At 36.5% G+C, this 17,810-nt stretch overlaps 1 protein-coding gene across 1 annotated transcript in view; it reads left to right on the forward strand.

The window, feature by feature from the left end:
• Window positions 1–226: 226 nt before the first annotated feature.
• Window positions 227–17,810, forward strand: part of GABRA3 (gamma-aminobutyric acid type A receptor subunit alpha3) — an 82,697-nt gene continuing 65,113 nt past the window's right edge. Inside the window, exons 1-2 of the mRNA XM_024760067.1 lie at window positions 227–290; window positions 9,297–9,517. Coding sequence (XP_024615835.1) covers window positions 288–290; window positions 9,297–9,517 — 224 coding nt within the window. The 5' untranslated portion in view covers window positions 227–287. The remainder of the gene's footprint in view (window positions 291–9,296; window positions 9,518–17,810) is intronic.

The raw sequence follows: 17,810 nt of genomic DNA on the forward strand, positions 1-17,810 counted from the left end.
CAATGTTACCTAAAGGGATGGATTTTGTTCCTGTGCCTAGCATATTCTCTGTGAAGAAATAGTACAAGTGAGAGTTTTTTAAGGGGTTTTCCTATGATTGTACCAAGTATCCTTTCTTAGAAGTAACAAGTTTGCTATCATTTGGAGTACTGCCCTGGACTCTCTCTGAGCTAAGGCAACAGTCTTTCATAACACTCTGCTTTTCTACTTTCTTTCAACCAGATGCAGTGACTGAAGTTAAGACTGACATCTACGTGACCAGTTTTGGCCCTGTGTCAGACACTGACATGGTAAGTATAGTTTCTGCAAAGGTAAAAGTGAAAGATGATGCAACAGATCAAAGAAAATAAATTGAGGTTTTCCTATGGCAGGGCCTTGGAGCTATATTCTAAGGAGAAGTCTTGTCTCATGAATGCCCTACCCTCATCATCCTACATTTAGCTAAATCCATCTTCTGCCCTGCTCTTCCCACCTATTTACATATCAAGCATATATCCCCCACCAAGCATATATCCCCCACCAGGAGTACCTTTCCCTTCTATAACATCTCTTTCAAAATTCAGCTTTTCTCCCTATCCTCAATTAAACTTTGTCTGACCTCACACTTCACATTTCAGTACCACACACATATCAGCACATATAGGTCATGTGAGGAGTGCACATGGTGGGGACTCTCAGTCTAGCAACTGGTAGTGTCATTCAAGAAGTCCATCCCCCCCAAAAAAGTAGAAGCCCATTCCTTGCAAACAAGCCCTATTCAACGGAGAAGTGGATGGACCATGGTGATGTAAAGTGTTTGGAGGAAGAGTCAAACCTACTAGAAACGGGTCCTTCTACAGATGTGAGGATGAAGAGAGCATCAGAACAGATTCAAGAAATAGGGTAGTGCACAGCAGAACTAGCAAGGGGATGACTCATGAGACATCTACAAGGACTTCCCCTTCTCCTACCATTCTCCCTTTCTGCCAAAGCAAGGCATGCAGTGGAGAGTTGAGGCAGGAGACCCTGTCCTAATGGCGCATCTGATCAATATCTACTTCAGATACCAAATATTGTCATTTGAAAAATATCATGAAGGGACACAAAGAAGCTATTATCTGCTCAGTATGTCAGACAGTGATTAGATGCTCCAAAAAGGTTTGTTGAATGAGTGACTTTGTGTTTAAAATCTTAAAATCAGAAAAACTATGTTCAAAAATATGAAATACCCATGCTCACTGCATAGATTTTTTTCTTTATCTTCAGTGGGACTACTACTTAGCAGGGGAAAAAGCTTATTTAGATCTGTTGGGTAACTACAAGCAGTTGTGTACTGTCATGATAGAGTTTTTTCTTATAGGTAATACAGAGCCATTGAGTGGGTTAGACTAGGGCAGTAAAAATATACATGTGTTGTTTTAGAATGATTGATCTGGCAGTCTGTACAGCATGAACTACAAGGGGGAGCAGACTGGAGGCTGAGAGTTGGTTTAGGTATGTTGATTTTACATGGCTCTTATTTCAATCAGGCAAGGTGTAGGAGTCAGTTGGAGAAACAAGCTAATTCTCAGGAGAGGAAGTAATGAGTGGTTGTGATGCCAGGCAGGGGGAAGGTAGAGTCCTGAACTTTGTCTTTTAAGTGTGGAATAAAGAAAGGGATACAGAGATATAGTAAATTCCCTGTGAACTCCTTAAAGGCAAGTACCAAGTACTCCATGGCTTCCCTGGCACTTCATAGAGTACTTGACACATAGGGAGAGCTCAGTGAGGGACATGTTTGATGTAAGACAGATGGAGGATGTGAGTCTCTCTTAGTGGCAACAGGAAAGCCTGTATGTCTAGATTGCCCCCTCTCAACCTGTTGACCATTAATGCCCACAGCTTCAGATCCAGGCATGAATTAAAACTGTTGACATTTGCTCATTCAACAAGTACTCCTCAGAGGCCCAACTCTGCATTAAGGGGCTCTAGGGAATCCTATATTCAGAGAGCTCATAGTCCACTGGGGATAACCAAACTCACCAGGGAGGTGAAGCTCTCTTTGTATTGCTGGGAATTAGTGATTGATTAAGATTTTCATAAGAAAGCAACTGAAACTACTCTTTGGACACACACACACCCACACACCCACACATACTCATTCACTCTCACTTATGAATGAACACCCATAAATACATTCAGACAAAATAAGAAAGTATATACAGAATAAAGCAAAACAGCCTACACACCATCCCAGGCACTCCATAGACACACATGTGCAAACAGATACCCAAATTCAGGGATACTACAGAAACATACACATAGCTCCTGCTCAAACCAGCTCATCTCCCTTCTATTTTCCCACGCAAGCAGGCACACATGGGTGTGCAGAGGCTCTGGAGACATTTCAAACAATCCAGATGTTTTATCTCTTCTGAAGTTTCATCTTCCAGTTGCTTGTTTGTCTTCTCCCTCATGATTAAGCAGAAGCAGCAGAATGTCTCTTTCCTGATAGGGCAGGCTTTGGTCAAATAAATTTCAGGGTATTTTTAGCTGAACTTCCATTGTGTCACAAGGAAGAATAGTTAATGATCACTCTGGCTGGGAAACAAATTTCGGATTTTAATCAATGAATTTGGTAAAGTAGCAGGATACAAAAGTAATGCACAGAAATCTCTTGCATTCCTATACACTAATGATGAAAAATCTGAAACAGAAATTAAGGAAACACTCCCATTTACCATTGCAACAAAAAGAATAAAATACCTAAGAATAAACCTACCTAGGGAGACAAAAGACCTGTATGCAGAAAACTATAAGACAGTGATGAAAGATGATACCAACAGATGGAGAGATATACCATGTTTTTGGATTGGAAGAATCAATATTGTGAAAATGACTATAGTACCCAAAGCAATCTACAGATTCAATGCAATCCCTTTCATATTACCAATGGCGTTTTTTATGGAACTAGAACCAAAAAATCTTAAAATTTGTATGGAGACACAAAAGACCCCGAATAGCCAAAGCAGTCTTGAGGGTAATAAAACAGAGCTAGAGGAATCAGACTCCCTGACTTCAGACTATACTACAAAGCTACAGTAATCAAGACAGTGTGGTACTGGCACAAAAACAGAAACATAGATCAATGGAACAAGATAGAAAGCCCAGAGATAAACCCACGCACCTATGGTCAACTAATCTATGACAAAGGAGGCAGGGATATACAATGGAGAAAAGACAGTCTCTTCAATAAGTGGTGCTGGGAAAACTGGACAGCTACATGTAAAAAATGAAATTAGAGCAATCCCTAACACCATACACAAAAATAAACTCAAAATGGATTAGAGACTTAAATGTAAGACCAGACACTCTAAAACTCCTAGAGGAAAACATAGGAAGAACACGCTTTGACATAAATCACAGCAAGATCTTTTATGATCCACCTCCTAGAGTAATGGAAAAAAAAACAAAAATAAACAAATAGGACCTAATGAAACTTAAAAGTTTTTGCACAGCAAAGGAAACCATAAATAAGATGAAAAGACAACCCTCAGAATGGGGGAAAATATTTGCAAATGAAGCAACTGACAAAGGATTAATCTAGGGGAAAGCTGTGGGGGTGGGGGTGTGATGAATGATGATTGGGATTGACATGTATACACTGATGTGTATACTGATGTGTATAAAATTGATGACTAATAAGGGCCTTCTGTATAAAAAAATAAATAAAATGAAATTCAAAAATTAAAAAAAAATCTGTTATTCATGGTTCTTGTATCTATGTTCATAGGTGTTCTCATATTAAACCACTTATCACCTGAACTGCTACTATTCTGGCTCAGGCCACCATTGTCTCTGGCATATCAAACTGTAATAAGCCCCTGATTTCCTTCTCTCTACTCTCAGTTCCCTACAATCTATTATCTACAGGCTGGCAGTGATTATATATATGATACACACACACACACACACACACACACACACACACACACACACACAACCCCCAAAGTAGAGAAAATGGTTTAATGGAACCTCATGTATCCATCACCCAGCTTCAAAAATTATCAACTTGCTTTGCCCAATTTTATTTAATCTATATTTCTACCCCTTGCCCCAAATTTTCCCTCATTTTCTTGCTTTTTCTTGATTAAACTTATTGTCAGTTTTCTATATTGTTTGTGTGTGAAAGCCACCCGTTTTGGATTTTGTGCATCATCTGTATTATTTTGTTGTTGTTGTTTTCTGTTTCACTGATTTTTCCTTTTGTGTAGATCATTTTTCTCTTTACTTTTCTTGGGAAATTCTGTGTTCCTGGTTTCTTGAGGCAGATTAGCTTATGGTTTTCCCTTTCTTAAAGACCATCTTTAAGACTTCTTTATGGCTATCAATTTCCTTCTAAGCAGCACTTGAGGAGTTGAATACGAGATTTCATTTATAAACATTTTCACTGTTGTTCAGTTCTAAGTATTTTCTAATATCCTTTATGGTTTCTTCTTTGTTTTCTTAAAAAAATTTTAGCGGGTTTTCTAATTTTCAAATGTAAAACTTTATTATTAATTTCTAATTTAATGCCTCATATTGAAACAAGATGGTCTATAGGATATGAAATCTTTTTCTGTTTCTTGAGATTTGCTTTATGGCTTAACATATGATCATCTATTTTTGGTAAAAAAAATACTGTTTGTTTACTAAGTGTTAAGTCTATGTGTATTCCTTACTTTATGCTTGTCAAAAGGATTCTTCACTTATTTTATCATACAAATTATTGGTTCGATTGGTCTTTCATTTTCTGAGAATCTATGGGTTTGTCATTTTCTCCTTGTAATTCAATTTTTGCCTTACATATTTTGAGTCCATGTTATCCATACATAAAAATTAAGAATTTTTTTCACTTGATATACTCCATTTTTTAGTGTAATATTTCATCCTAAACAAAAGTGTTAGTCTTATAGTCCCTACTGTCTGTATTTTATAGTTCTATGACTTTATTTTGCTGTCTGTATTTTATAGTTCTATGACTTTATTTTGATTAGGATTTATCCATACATATGTTTCCATCGCTTCATTTTCAACTTGTGTTTTCATGTGCCCTTAAGGTGTGACTCTTGTATACACATAACATACAGCTACATTGTTTATTTATCATTAGATTATATTGTTTTTTTCTACTATCTGATTTTATATATCCTTTTCCCCCATGTTTTTATATGCTTTATTTTTTCTTGCCTTCTATGGGATTGAAGCATTTTCTATATTCCCCTTGGTTTTTTCTCTACTCTTTTGTAAGTTTTGCATTTTATTTCTAGTATATTCTTAATGGTTACCTTAAATGTTGATATATATACTTGACGTTAAATTTAATATCTCTACTCTCCTCCCAAATAGTACAAGAATATATTAATCCATGTATCCCTACTCCCTCCTTCCATTTGGCTTACTGTAGTTATTTATTCCACTTTGTTTTTATAGTCCTTAACATCGTTTGTAGAGAGCCATTATTTGTTTAGTTTACCCATAAGTTTGTCAACACTTGTGCTCACCATTCCTTCTTGAATCTTCCTGCTGGTTTCATTTTCAACTATATGAAAAACTTCTTTTAGTAGTTCCTTTCCTGAGGATTCATTCAATCATTTTTTAATTCAAAAATATTTATAAACCAGCTACTATTGGTCAGGTAGGATTTTAGGTGCTAGGAATATAGCAGTGAACTGAAGAAAATCTCTGCTCTCATGCAGCATCCAGACTAGTGGAATGAAAGGAAGAGTAAGCAAATAAAAATACATTTTGTCAGAGCTATCTGACAAAATAATGCATGAAGAAAAATAACGCATGGTAAGGGGAAGAGGGATTACTATTTATGATAGGATGGTCAAAGAATGCTTTTCTGATGTGGAGACTTCTGAATGAGGCCTGAATACTGTATGTGATCCAGCCATGGGAAAATATTATCTTATTTATCTAAACTCATCTTTATTTTGAAACCACTCTCAAGTGATAATCTAGTTGGCTATAGAATTCTTTTGGCTTCTATTGTTTTTTTCAAGAAGTCTGCTATCAAACTGCTGTTTCTTTGTAGATAATATGTCTTTTCTATTTTTAAGATCTCCTCTTTGGTATTTTTCAAATCCACTGTGGTTGGCTTGGATATATTTTTTCATACTGAGCTTGCAAGTGATTAAGGTTCTTGAAGCTAAGGATGCTTATATTTCAACAATTCTGAGAAACTGTCATCCATTAGTACTTTATTATTTTCCCCCCATTTTCTCTATTCTCCCACTTTAGAACTTTGTTAGAAATATACACTGAACAAGTTTTCTTCACATGTATTTTCCAGTTCACTAATCTCTCTTTAATAATATCTAATCTTCTGTGTAACATACATATCCATTGAGTTTTTATTTTCAGTGACTATTTTTCTTTCACAGAATATCTAATTCAAATAGACCTTTTTAAAATCTGTTTTTTCTTGCTTTTACCCCATAATGTTTGGATCTATTCTCATGTTCTCAATCTCCTTTGATACTTTTATCATTTTAATTATAGTTCCTTTATAATATCTATTTGATTATTCTGTTATGTGAGGTTCTTGGAAGGGGTATAATTCAGCTGCATGTTGTATCAGCTGACTCTTGCTTATTACCATTTCCTTAGGTGTTTCATTGTTGTGGATTGTGAACTTCTTTTCAGCAAGCATTTATTTATGGCCATGTCTCTTTAGAGTGTTTGCTTTTGTAAGTCAATATAGAGGTATCCCCATCCTGAGACCTATTTTTATGTTAATTTCTTAGCTTTTAAGCCCCAAACCAAGTGTACATTTAAATATTGATCTCATATAAGATTAGGCTTGAAGTTGCTAAATCTCAGTAGAAATGCTTCCCCTAAACTCCTGTCCATTTCAGAATTCATGCTTGGATAGACAAGTTTCCTTTCTGAATTTTCATGTTGTGGACTGGTTTTATCTAGTTTCTTTTATGTAATTCACCCTTCTCCTGAGGTTGGAGACCTTCAGGGTCTTGCTTTTATGTGGGAGTCTAATTCCAGCTTTAAACCTGGCATAGTCCTGGCTTACACATGTTGTCCTGAAATATAACTATTGATAAATCCTCCTCTCTCAAAAGTGTTCCAGTTTAGACAATAAATTATATAATCTCCTAATCCTTAGGCAGGGGTATTCTTGGTGTGCTGGAGGAGAAGAAGAGCCAGACTGGCTAATTTGTAGAGCTACAGGTGGTTGGAGAAGAGCTTAGAGAAGAAGACAAGGGTCAGTTTATGAAGTACTTTCTAAGTAAGAGAAAGGTATTAGAATTTATTCCAGGTATAACTGGAAACTATTAAGGAATTTTAAGCCAAAGGATTTTAAGTAGCTTCTGGCTGCTTCTTTGTTTTACCTGACTACCTAGATGTGTCCCCCATGCCTTGTGTAGTTTAGTCGTCAGTCAAAGCAGAGTTTCTACTCAGATTTTGGGACTTCCCTCTCAGTGGTTTTGTTTTTCTCCAAGGCTTCCCCCTGCTTTTTCAGCTCTTTGGCCAGCTTTGAGCTCTGTCTTCTGAGGTATTAAGCCAGTAATTTTTCTGATTTCTGCCTAACTCACAAACATCACCCACCACAGTTTTGTCATCTATCATTTAGTGGAAGACTCCCCTATTGTTTCTGCCTGCATTTTTTTCCATAGCCTCAGAGTTTTCACTATGTATGTAGTGGTCAGCCAGGTTTTGGGGCAAAGTATATACTCAGATTTGGGGTCCTATCCCCTCTGTGACTCTCTTGCTTCCAGGACTACCACTCCTAAATTTCCATATTATTGGCCACTTTGAGCCATTAAGGCTGTGGTATCTGCCACAGAAATTCTAGGTTTGGGAGAGGACCTTTAGAAAAGAAAAGCCACAAACACAATTTTAATCTGTTGCTGCTGCCATCTTTTTTCTTTTTTTTTAAAAACCATCTCTCTTTTATTGAAAACACAGCAAGATGAAAGAATAAAATGGATTTGAATACATCCCTTCCACACAGATTTTTTGAGGGCATGGTACTAGGATACAGTAGTGAATAAGACGCAGTCCCTGCCCTCAAACGTGCTAAAGTTTAGACATGAAACATGTCAGTTCTTCCCCCTCTTCTCTACACTCCTACCCTCTCCTGAAGGAAACCTAGGGCTGTCATCAAATCTCTGGTTGGCTTTTTCCAAAAGCTCCAATATCCCAAGGTTGCAGATGGGTGGGGCTGAGACTCTTTAGGAGCTAAAGTGAATTCAAGAGATTGCCTAAAAGTGAAAGTTCCTCTAGTCTCAGCATTCTCAGGTTTTTGTACTATAAATCATTATCCTACCTATTTATTATCTAGCTCCCAAGCTGTTAGCATATATAGTGCCTTTTTGCAGATAAGGAAATGTATCCCCTCTAGACAAATTACATAAATGTGGCTCCTCTGTGGACCAATTAGGGAAAGGCTCCCTTCCTACAGGCTTCAGCCCTTCATCAGGGTATGCAGTGCCTTGAGCACATGTGCTGCCATCTTTCAAGACTAAACTTTCTTCAAGTTTTTGTCTGCTTTCAATCATTCCCCATTGGTTTCAAATAGTCTGTATATCTATCTAGCTATATGTCCATAATTTTTAGTTCAAACTTTATAATTAATAGCTGTAGGAAGGTATATCCAAATGATTTAGTCTGCTGTTACCAAAACCTGGAACATTTATTGTAACTTTAATTTATGTTTAGATGAACAGCAATTTTGAAAATGTTCTTCATGTTTATTAGCAATTTTTATCCATTTCATGAATTTTCTGTTCATGTCATTTACCCATTTTTCTATTTGTGTGTTTGTTTTTATCTTATCTGTAAGAGTTCCTTATTTATTGAAGATAATAAGATATTAACTCATTAGACTTATTGTTAGAGAATCAAATGAATGTGTTTTAAAATTTTAGTTTTATGGTAATTGTTATATTGGCCTTTGATGTTCATATGGGTTCATTTAGTAGAAGAGATAAGGTAAGGAGTTTGCTCTTATTAGAGATGCCACTGCATAGAGAAGGGAGCTCTTTCCTTTTAATAAGGCAAAGTCTTGTGTTCAGCTTGCATGATGTGCAGGGCAGTGTTGGCAGTGATCTTCCTAAGCAAAATCTTGTCAAACATATTATCTATGTACTTACTGATCACCAAGACATTTTTTCTCAATCATAATCATTTGCCCTACTCACTAGTAGCTATTGTTAATAGACTGCTGCTTCTCTGCATCAGAGGAAATACTGCAAAGTAATTAATATTTGCTAAGGGCACTGTGGGTCACTACCAGAACTCAACTGAAACATTGTTCTCTCTCTTTTTGTCCTTAGGAATACACCATTGATGTATTTTTTCGACAGACATGGCATGATGAAAGACTGAAATTTGATGGACCCATGAAGATCCTTCCACTGAATAATCTCCTGGCTAGTAAGATCTGGACCCCTGACACCTTCTTCCACAATGGCAAGAAATCAGTGGCCCATAACATGACCACACCTAACAAGCTGCTCAGACTGGTGGACAATGGAACCCTCCTCTACACCATGAGGTCAGAGAGTGGTGCAGCTCATCTAAAGTATACTGGGGTAGGACCAGGATTGAAATCAGCATGTTTTAAGCTATCCATTGAAAATTCTGTCAAGGTTACAGATTAGAAATGTACATATAGGCATATACTTCCTAGCACATTTGCAGGTATGCACACTTGCAGACGTATATATTATAGACACAAGTATAGAGAGTTGGCCAACAGGCACATGAAAAGCTGCTCACCATCACTAATTATTAGAGGAATGCAAATCAAAACCACATGAGGTATTACCTCACACCGATAAGAATGGCTGTCATTAAAAAGTCTACAAATAATAAGTTCTGGAGAGGGTGTGGAGAAAAGGGAACCCTCCTACACTGTTGGTGGGAATGTAAATTGGTACAGCCACTATGAGAACAGTATGGAGGTTCCTTAAAAAACTGAAAATAGAGCTAACATATAATACATCAATCCCACTCCTGAGCATATACCCAGAAAAAACAAAAACTCTAATTTGAAAAGATAATGTGCACCCCAATGTTCATAGCAGCACTACTTATAATAGCCAAGACATGGAAACAATACAAGTACCCATCAATAGATGATTGCTTTAAGAAGATGTGATACACACACACACACACACACACACACACAATGGAATATTACTCAGCCATAAAAAGGAATGAAATATTGCCATTTGCAGCAGCATGGATGGACCTAGAAAATATCATACTAAGTGAAATAAGTCAGGCAGAGAAAGACAAATATTATATGCTATCACTTATACATGGAATCTAAAAAATAATACAAATGAATCTCTATACAAAACAGAAATAGACTCACAGACTTAGAAAACAAACTTATGTTTACCAAAAGGGGAAAGGGAAAGGGAGGGGGGAGGGATAAATTAGAAGTGTGGGGTTAACATATACACACTACTATATATAAAATAGATAAACAACAAGGACCTACTGTTAGAGCACAAGAAACTATATTCAATATCTTATAATAACCTATAATAGAAAATAATCTGAAATATTTACATGTATATAAGTGTATGTATATATATATATATATATATATATAAATGGAATCAAGTTCCTCTAGTCTCAGCATTCTCAGGTTTTTGTACTATAAATCATTATCCTACCTATTTATTATCTAGCTCCCAAGCTGTTAGCATATATAGTGCCTTTTTGCAGATAAGGAAATGTATCCCCTCTAGACAAATTACATAAATGTGGCTCCTCTGTGGACCAATTAGGGAAAGGCTCCCTTCCTACAGGCTTCAGCCCTTCATCAGGGTATGCAGTGCCTTGAGCACATGTGCTGCCATCTTTCAAGACTAAACTTTCTTCAAGTTTTTGTCTGCTTTCAATCATTCCCCATTGGTTTCAAATAGTCTGTATATCTATCTAGCTATATGTCCATAATTTTTAGTTCAAACTTTATAATTAATAGCTGTAGGAAGGTATATCCAAATGATTTAGTCTGCTGTTACCAAAACCTGGAACATTTATTGTAACTTTAATTTATGTTTAGATGAACAGCAATTTTGAAAATGTTCTTCATGTTTATTAGCAATTTTTATCCATTTCATGAATTTTCTGTTCATGTCATTTACCCATTTTTCTATTTGTGTGTTTGTTTTTATCTTATCTGTAAGAGTTCCTTATTTATTGAAGATAATAAGATATTAACTCATTAGACTTATTGTTAGAGAATCAAATGAATGTGTTTTAAAATTTTAGTTTTATGGTAATTGTTATATTGGCCTTTGATGTTCATATGGGTTCATTTAGTAGAAGAGATAAGGTAAGGAGTTTGCTCTTATTAGAGATGCCACTGCATAGAGAAGGGAGCTCTTTCCTTTTAATAAGGCAAAGTCTTGTGTTCAGCTTGCATGATGTGCAGGGCAGTGTTGGCAGTGATCTTCCTAAGCAAAATCTTGTCAAACATATTATCTATGTACTTACTGATCACCAAGACATTTTTTCTCAATCATAATCATTTGCCCTACTCACTAGTAGCTATTGTTAATAGACTGCTGCTTCTCTGCATCAGAGGAAATACTGCAAAGTAATTAATATTTGCTAAGGGCACTGTGGGTCACTACCAGAACTCAACTGAAACATTGTTCTCTCTCTTTTTGTCCTTAGGAATACACCATTGATGTATTTTTTCGACAGACATGGCATGATGAAAGACTGAAATTTGATGGACCCATGAAGATCCTTCCACTGAATAATCTCCTGGCTAGTAAGATCTGGACCCCTGACACCTTCTTCCACAATGGCAAGAAATCAGTGGCCCATAACATGACCACACCTAACAAGCTGCTCAGACTGGTGGACAATGGAACCCTCCTCTACACCATGAGGTCAGAGAGTGGTGCAGCTCATCTAAAGTATACTGGGGTAGGACCAGGATTGAAATCAGCATGTTTTAAGCTATCCATTGAAAATTCTGTCAAGGTTACAGATTAGAAATGTACATATAGGCATATACTTCCTAGCACATTTGCAGGTATGCACACTTGCAGACGTATATATTATAGACACAAGTATAGAGAGTTGGCCAACAGGCACATGAAAAGCTGCTCACCATCACTAATTATTAGAGGAATGCAAATCAAAACCACATGAGGTATTACCTCACACCGATAAGAATGGCTGTCATTAAAAAGTCTACAAATAATAAGTTCTGGAGAGGGTGTGGAGAAAAGGGAACCCTCCTACACTGTTGGTGGGAATGTAAATTGGTACAGCCACTATGAGAACAGTATGGAGGTTCCTTAAAAAACTGAAAATAGAGCTAACATATAATACATCAATCCCACTCCTGAGCATATACCCAGAAAAAACAAAAACTCTAATTTGAAAAGATAATGTGCACCCCAATGTTCATAGCAGCACTACTTATAATAGCCAAGACATGGAAACAATACAAGTACCCATCAATAGATGATTGCTTTAAGAAGATGTGATACACACACACACACACACACACACACACAATGGAATATTACTCAGCCATAAAAAGGAATGAAATATTGCCATTTGCAGCAGCATGGATGGACCTAGAAAATATCATACTAAGTGAAATAAGTCAGGCAGAGAAAGACAAATATTATATGCTATCACTTATACATGGAATCTAAAAAATAATACAAATGAATCTCTATACAAAACAGAAATAGACTCACAGACTTAGAAAACAAACTTATGTTTACCAAAAGGGGAAAGGGAAAGGGAGGGGGGAGGGATAAATTAGAAGTGTGGGGTTAACATATACACACTACTATATATAAAATAGATAAACAACAAGGACGTACTGTTATAGCACAAGAAACTATATTCAATATCTTATAATAACCTATAATAGAAAATAAAATCAAGTGAGATAATGTTAGCTATTTTCTGAAACGTACAATGTTACATATATAAATACAAAATTATAGCAACATATATTTTATGCCACTTTGTGTGGAAATGCTGAGGAGTTTCATATAAGTGAATGTAGACACAACTTAAGAATATAACTTTTAATATATATATGAATATATATTATATATATAATGTATTTCATACTTTTCTGCTCCCAAAGCATAAAACCATCACAGTTTTATGTTTTTCATGACTCATTATCATTAGAGATTTTAGGTATGTAAATTTTGCTTTTAAAAGAATAATTTTGAACACATTTCCAGTTCAGTAAGATTCTTTGCCCCAACACTAAAAACTTTCTTGGTTCTTGCTGTCAGTTGTCACTTCCTGAAGCTGCCTCCCACATTAATGAGTGATCTTTTGGTGCAGGTTCTGTGCATTTGTTATTACACACAATGAAACTCAAATAATGCATACCTGGTAAATATGTGATGAATACATGAAGTGTGCTTGCCTGTATGCTAGTCCTTCATTACTTTAAATTTACTATTTATTGATGTGCTTCTGAAAGAATTTGGGAGACAAGAAGATGGCCAAGGAAAAATGGATAGCAAGTCAATTGTTAGAAGTTGAATTAAAGAGGAGGAGCTGAGAGAGTAGAGGAAAGAATGATGGAGAAAAAGGAAGTAGATAGAACTGGGAAGAATAATGTGGAGAAGAGATCAATAAAATTAACATATATATTTATTTTATTGGTCTATTCCCAGAACTTTTATACACACACACACAGATGAATTGATCAAGGAGAAATGGGTAGAGGAAAGAGAGACTATGAGAGGAGAGAAAAAGAATAGAAAATTTGAGAAGATAAGGCAGAAGATGAAATAAAATTAAAAGGCTAGATATTAGAATATCCTAAAAGAAAAAGGAGAAATTGGAGTAAAGTATGCAGTAAATGGGAAGAAAGGAAAGAAGACATATAGAAGTAGGGAAAGGGACACTGCAGGGAGAGAAATTATAGATGGAAGAAAGATTAGTATTTTTCATCCATTCATTTATTCATTCACCAAACATGTTTTGACTTCCTAATACATACATGGCCCTGGACTAGGTTCTGGCTATGCAAACATTAAGAAGATATGGTATTTGTCCTTAAGACAGTCACAATATAATACGGGGAAAAGGCTAATAGATAACCACAAAAAATTAACTGAAATGATAAAGTTATGAGTAATTATGAAAGAATAGAAAAGGGTCATCTAACTTATTCTTCTGGATCAAGTTGAGCAAAGAGTCCCTGGATGAGGCAACACCTAAGTTCCTGATTATTAGTATTGGCATTAATTTTTGCTTTATTAGATAAGTAGAATGTGGTCAAGAAAATTGTATGTGGAAAGTGGAGGGAAGAGAGGAAGGACATTCCGGGTAGAGAAAACCAACTGAGCAGTTGGAGGAAATTGAATGATATATTATAAGCAAGACAAGGAGGTGGTCAATTTTTTTTAATGTTATATATGGCATCCTAGTTACTGTGTAAAGAATGCATTTGTAGGGAACAAGACTGGAAATAGGAAAGCTGGTTAGGAGACAGATTAAATAGTCTAGATGAGGAGTGGTGAAGTTCTAATGCAGAGCAGTGGATTAAGATGGAGATGGGGAGATACACTGAGGAAATAGACAGTGAAAACAACCAATGTCAGAATGAGAGCAAAGAGGAGGAATTAAGGTAGAAGGCACCCAAGTAAAATGGGTGACTGATGGTATTACGAACTGGGGTAGATCATATGAGATTTAGGAAAAATTTAGATAGAATAAATCTGTGAGGTTAATTTTGGACAAGATAAGTTTAAGAAGATTGTAGATTATCCAGGGACAGAAGTCTAACAGTAGTTGGATATTCAAGTCATAAGATCAGGAGAGAGACACAAGCAAGAGATGTAAAGTTTGGTATTGTCAGTATGGTGGGACAACCATGTGAATGCATATGATCACTTCAGGAAAGTATGTAGAGTGAGAGGAAAATCATGCCAAGCATCCAGTCATGTAGCATCACTATCATTAAAGCAGAAGGGAAGAAAGAGGAACCTATGATGGAGACCGAAAAGGAAAAGAAAGGAAGGTGTTAATAGAACCACTAGTGTGTAGTATCTTGAAAGCTAAGTGTGGTAGTCAATACTGCTACTTCCAGTATTTCCAGTTCACTTCCCTCTGGGTATATGTTAGTATTTCACTTCCATAGAGCCTTAGACGAATGAATTGCTTTGGCTAACCAAATGTGAATGGAAATAACATGTGTGATTTCTGAGGGAGGATTGGAAATTTTATTTATTTATTGCTTTTTTAACATGTACATTTCTTTATTTTCATCTCTGTGCAAAAATTTTGCAGTTAGTGGAATCTATTATAACTGCTTCCATATCAGTACCTTCTGGAAACACAGTGATCACTCAGGAACCAGAATATTGTTCTTTTTAATTCATAAAATTAAGTATCATTTTGCTCAGGATGAATTTGCAGCACTGGTCATAAAGTTCATTTATCTTTTTTAAAAAAGTATAGTTGATTTACAATGTTGTGTTAGTTTCAGGTATACAGCAAAGTGATTCAGTTATATATATTTTTTCAGATTCTTTGACATTATAGGTTATTACAGGATATTGAATATAGTCTCCTGTGCTCTACAGTGGGTCTTGTTGTTTACCTATTTTGTATATAGTAGTATGTATCTGTTAAGGATTAGAAACTCTTAAGAGCCAGTACATGATTTTCCATGTTCCTCTCCCCTGGCCACAGTGAGTAACATTATGCCAGGTGGCCTTGGCTCTATCACTCTGTGTCCCTTATTAAAGATAACATAGAAGAGAACATCCCTCCCACAACCTGAGATAGACAAATAGTGTGAATGAGAAAGAAACCTTTGTGGTTTTAGGACACTGATATTTTAGGATTGTTACTGAATATTGATTGAACACATTTTGGCTAATATATTGAAAGTGTAAAGGGTTTCAAAAAGATGAGAGTGATCAATAATAATAATACAATAATAGCATAATAAGTACAATAGTTGCCATCAATATAGTACTTACAATGTGCCGTGCATTTTTATAATCATTCTACTTTTATGATCTTCATAACAAGTCTATGAGATAGATATAATTATTCCAACTTTACAGGTGAGGAATCTGAGACACAGAGTGAGTAACATTTTCTAAGATCACCTAGGTAGTAAATGGTCAAGCATTCATACTCTAGCAGCTTGCCTGCAATTTTATGCTCTTTACTATTACTTATACATCTTTACAATATTGTTGGCTATTAAAAAGATATCTAGTAATATAGAGAATTGAAAGTATGTATTAGGTTTGGTAACATGGAAAACACTGGTGTTCTTCACGTACACTCTTTCAATGGAGTGATTAGTGCAATGAGGAGTTTTTATGAGTTGGCATAGAGGTAGTGGAGATAGTGAACATAGAAAATACTTTCTGGGAACTTGCTTGAAAATGAAAGGGATGGGTATATAATAGATATATTCAGGGGTAAAGGAAATAGTTATTTGTTTTGAATGGAGAGACTGGCACATATTTGTGAGATAGCTGGAAGGGGCTAGTAGAAAGGTAAAGCTTGAAGATACAGTAGAAATAGGGTTTTTCTGACATCAGGTTCCCAGAGAAAACTGTCAGGAGATGGTATCCAAACTGCAGGGAAAGTTTTATTTGTAAAGGAAGAGGGACACCTGTTCTGACACTGCATGGAAGGACATGAAATTAGACATAAATGTTGAAAAGGAGGTGGGGAGGATAGGGCAGAGTAGAAGTCTGAATGGTTATAATGTATGAAGGAGAATTTGAAGAGACTAGAGCATAAGTGGAGGAATAGGTAGAATAGAGATTTACTTGTAATAAAGTGCATAAAGAGAAGAGTTTGAAGAGGAGATGACAGTGTACACAACTGTGGAAAGAATGGAGTGGAGTAGATATAAACAGAAGAGAGGATGTATGGAATGAGGTGGTTGAAGGGAAGTGTGATGGGCAGAAAAGGAACACATAGAGACTGAGAATAATAGAGGGAAAGAAACAGAGTGAATGAGGAGAACAGGATAGTGGAGAAACTGAATAATAAAAGGAAAAGAGAATAGAGGATAGGTTTAAGTTTTGGAGGAGGAATAGAAAAGAGAGAAGAAAGGAGATGGGAGGATGGGAGTGTTGAAATATGAAGAAGAGAGGATGCAGACTGAGGAGGGCAGAAGATGAGTCACCTGAAAATAGAGTTGGATGAATAGGAAGATGACCATTAGGTCCTTCATTCTAGTCTGAATTGGACAGGAAAGTGGAGTTCGATAAGATAGAAGTCTATGCAGAATGCCCTTGTGCTTATTCTGAAGGACAGAACAGAGGAGGTACAGAAGTTCAGGAGCATGATGAAGCTATTGGTTCCCTTACACAGTAAATGCTTCACTGTTGACCCAGGAAGGTGGATCCAGAGGGAAACCTAGGTTCAAAACTTAAAATAAGGGCTTGACTATTTATCACCCCATAATTTATTTGTCTAGTGACCTTTTGCAAGACACAAATTATCTGCTTTCTCATTTTGATAATAATGTGGCTGCTGCCTGTCTTGTAGACACATGAAAATCACAAATTGGATAAGGTCTGAAGAATACTTAGAATTTTTCAGGAAATGTCATTCTACAGCATTCCTCTCATTATTTTGACCCTTAGAAGTAGCATCTGGGGGCTTCCCTGATGGCGCAGTGGTTGAGAGTCCGCCTGCTGATGCGGGGGACACAGGTTCGTGCCCCGGTCCGGGAGGATCCCACATGCCACAGAGCGGCTGGGCCCGTGAGCCATGGCCGCTGAGCCTGTGCGTCCGGAGCCTGTGCTCCGCAACGGGAGAGGCCACAACAGTGAGAGGCACGCGCACCG

The sequence above is a fragment of the Neophocaena asiaeorientalis genome, unplaced genomic scaffold (genome assembly GCF_003031525.2).
Source record: "Neophocaena asiaeorientalis asiaeorientalis breed wild unplaced genomic scaffold, Neophocaena_asiaeorientalis_V1.1 scaffold1159, whole genome shotgun sequence".
Classification (NCBI taxonomy): Eukaryota; Metazoa; Chordata; class Mammalia; order Artiodactyla; family Phocoenidae; genus Neophocaena; species Neophocaena asiaeorientalis.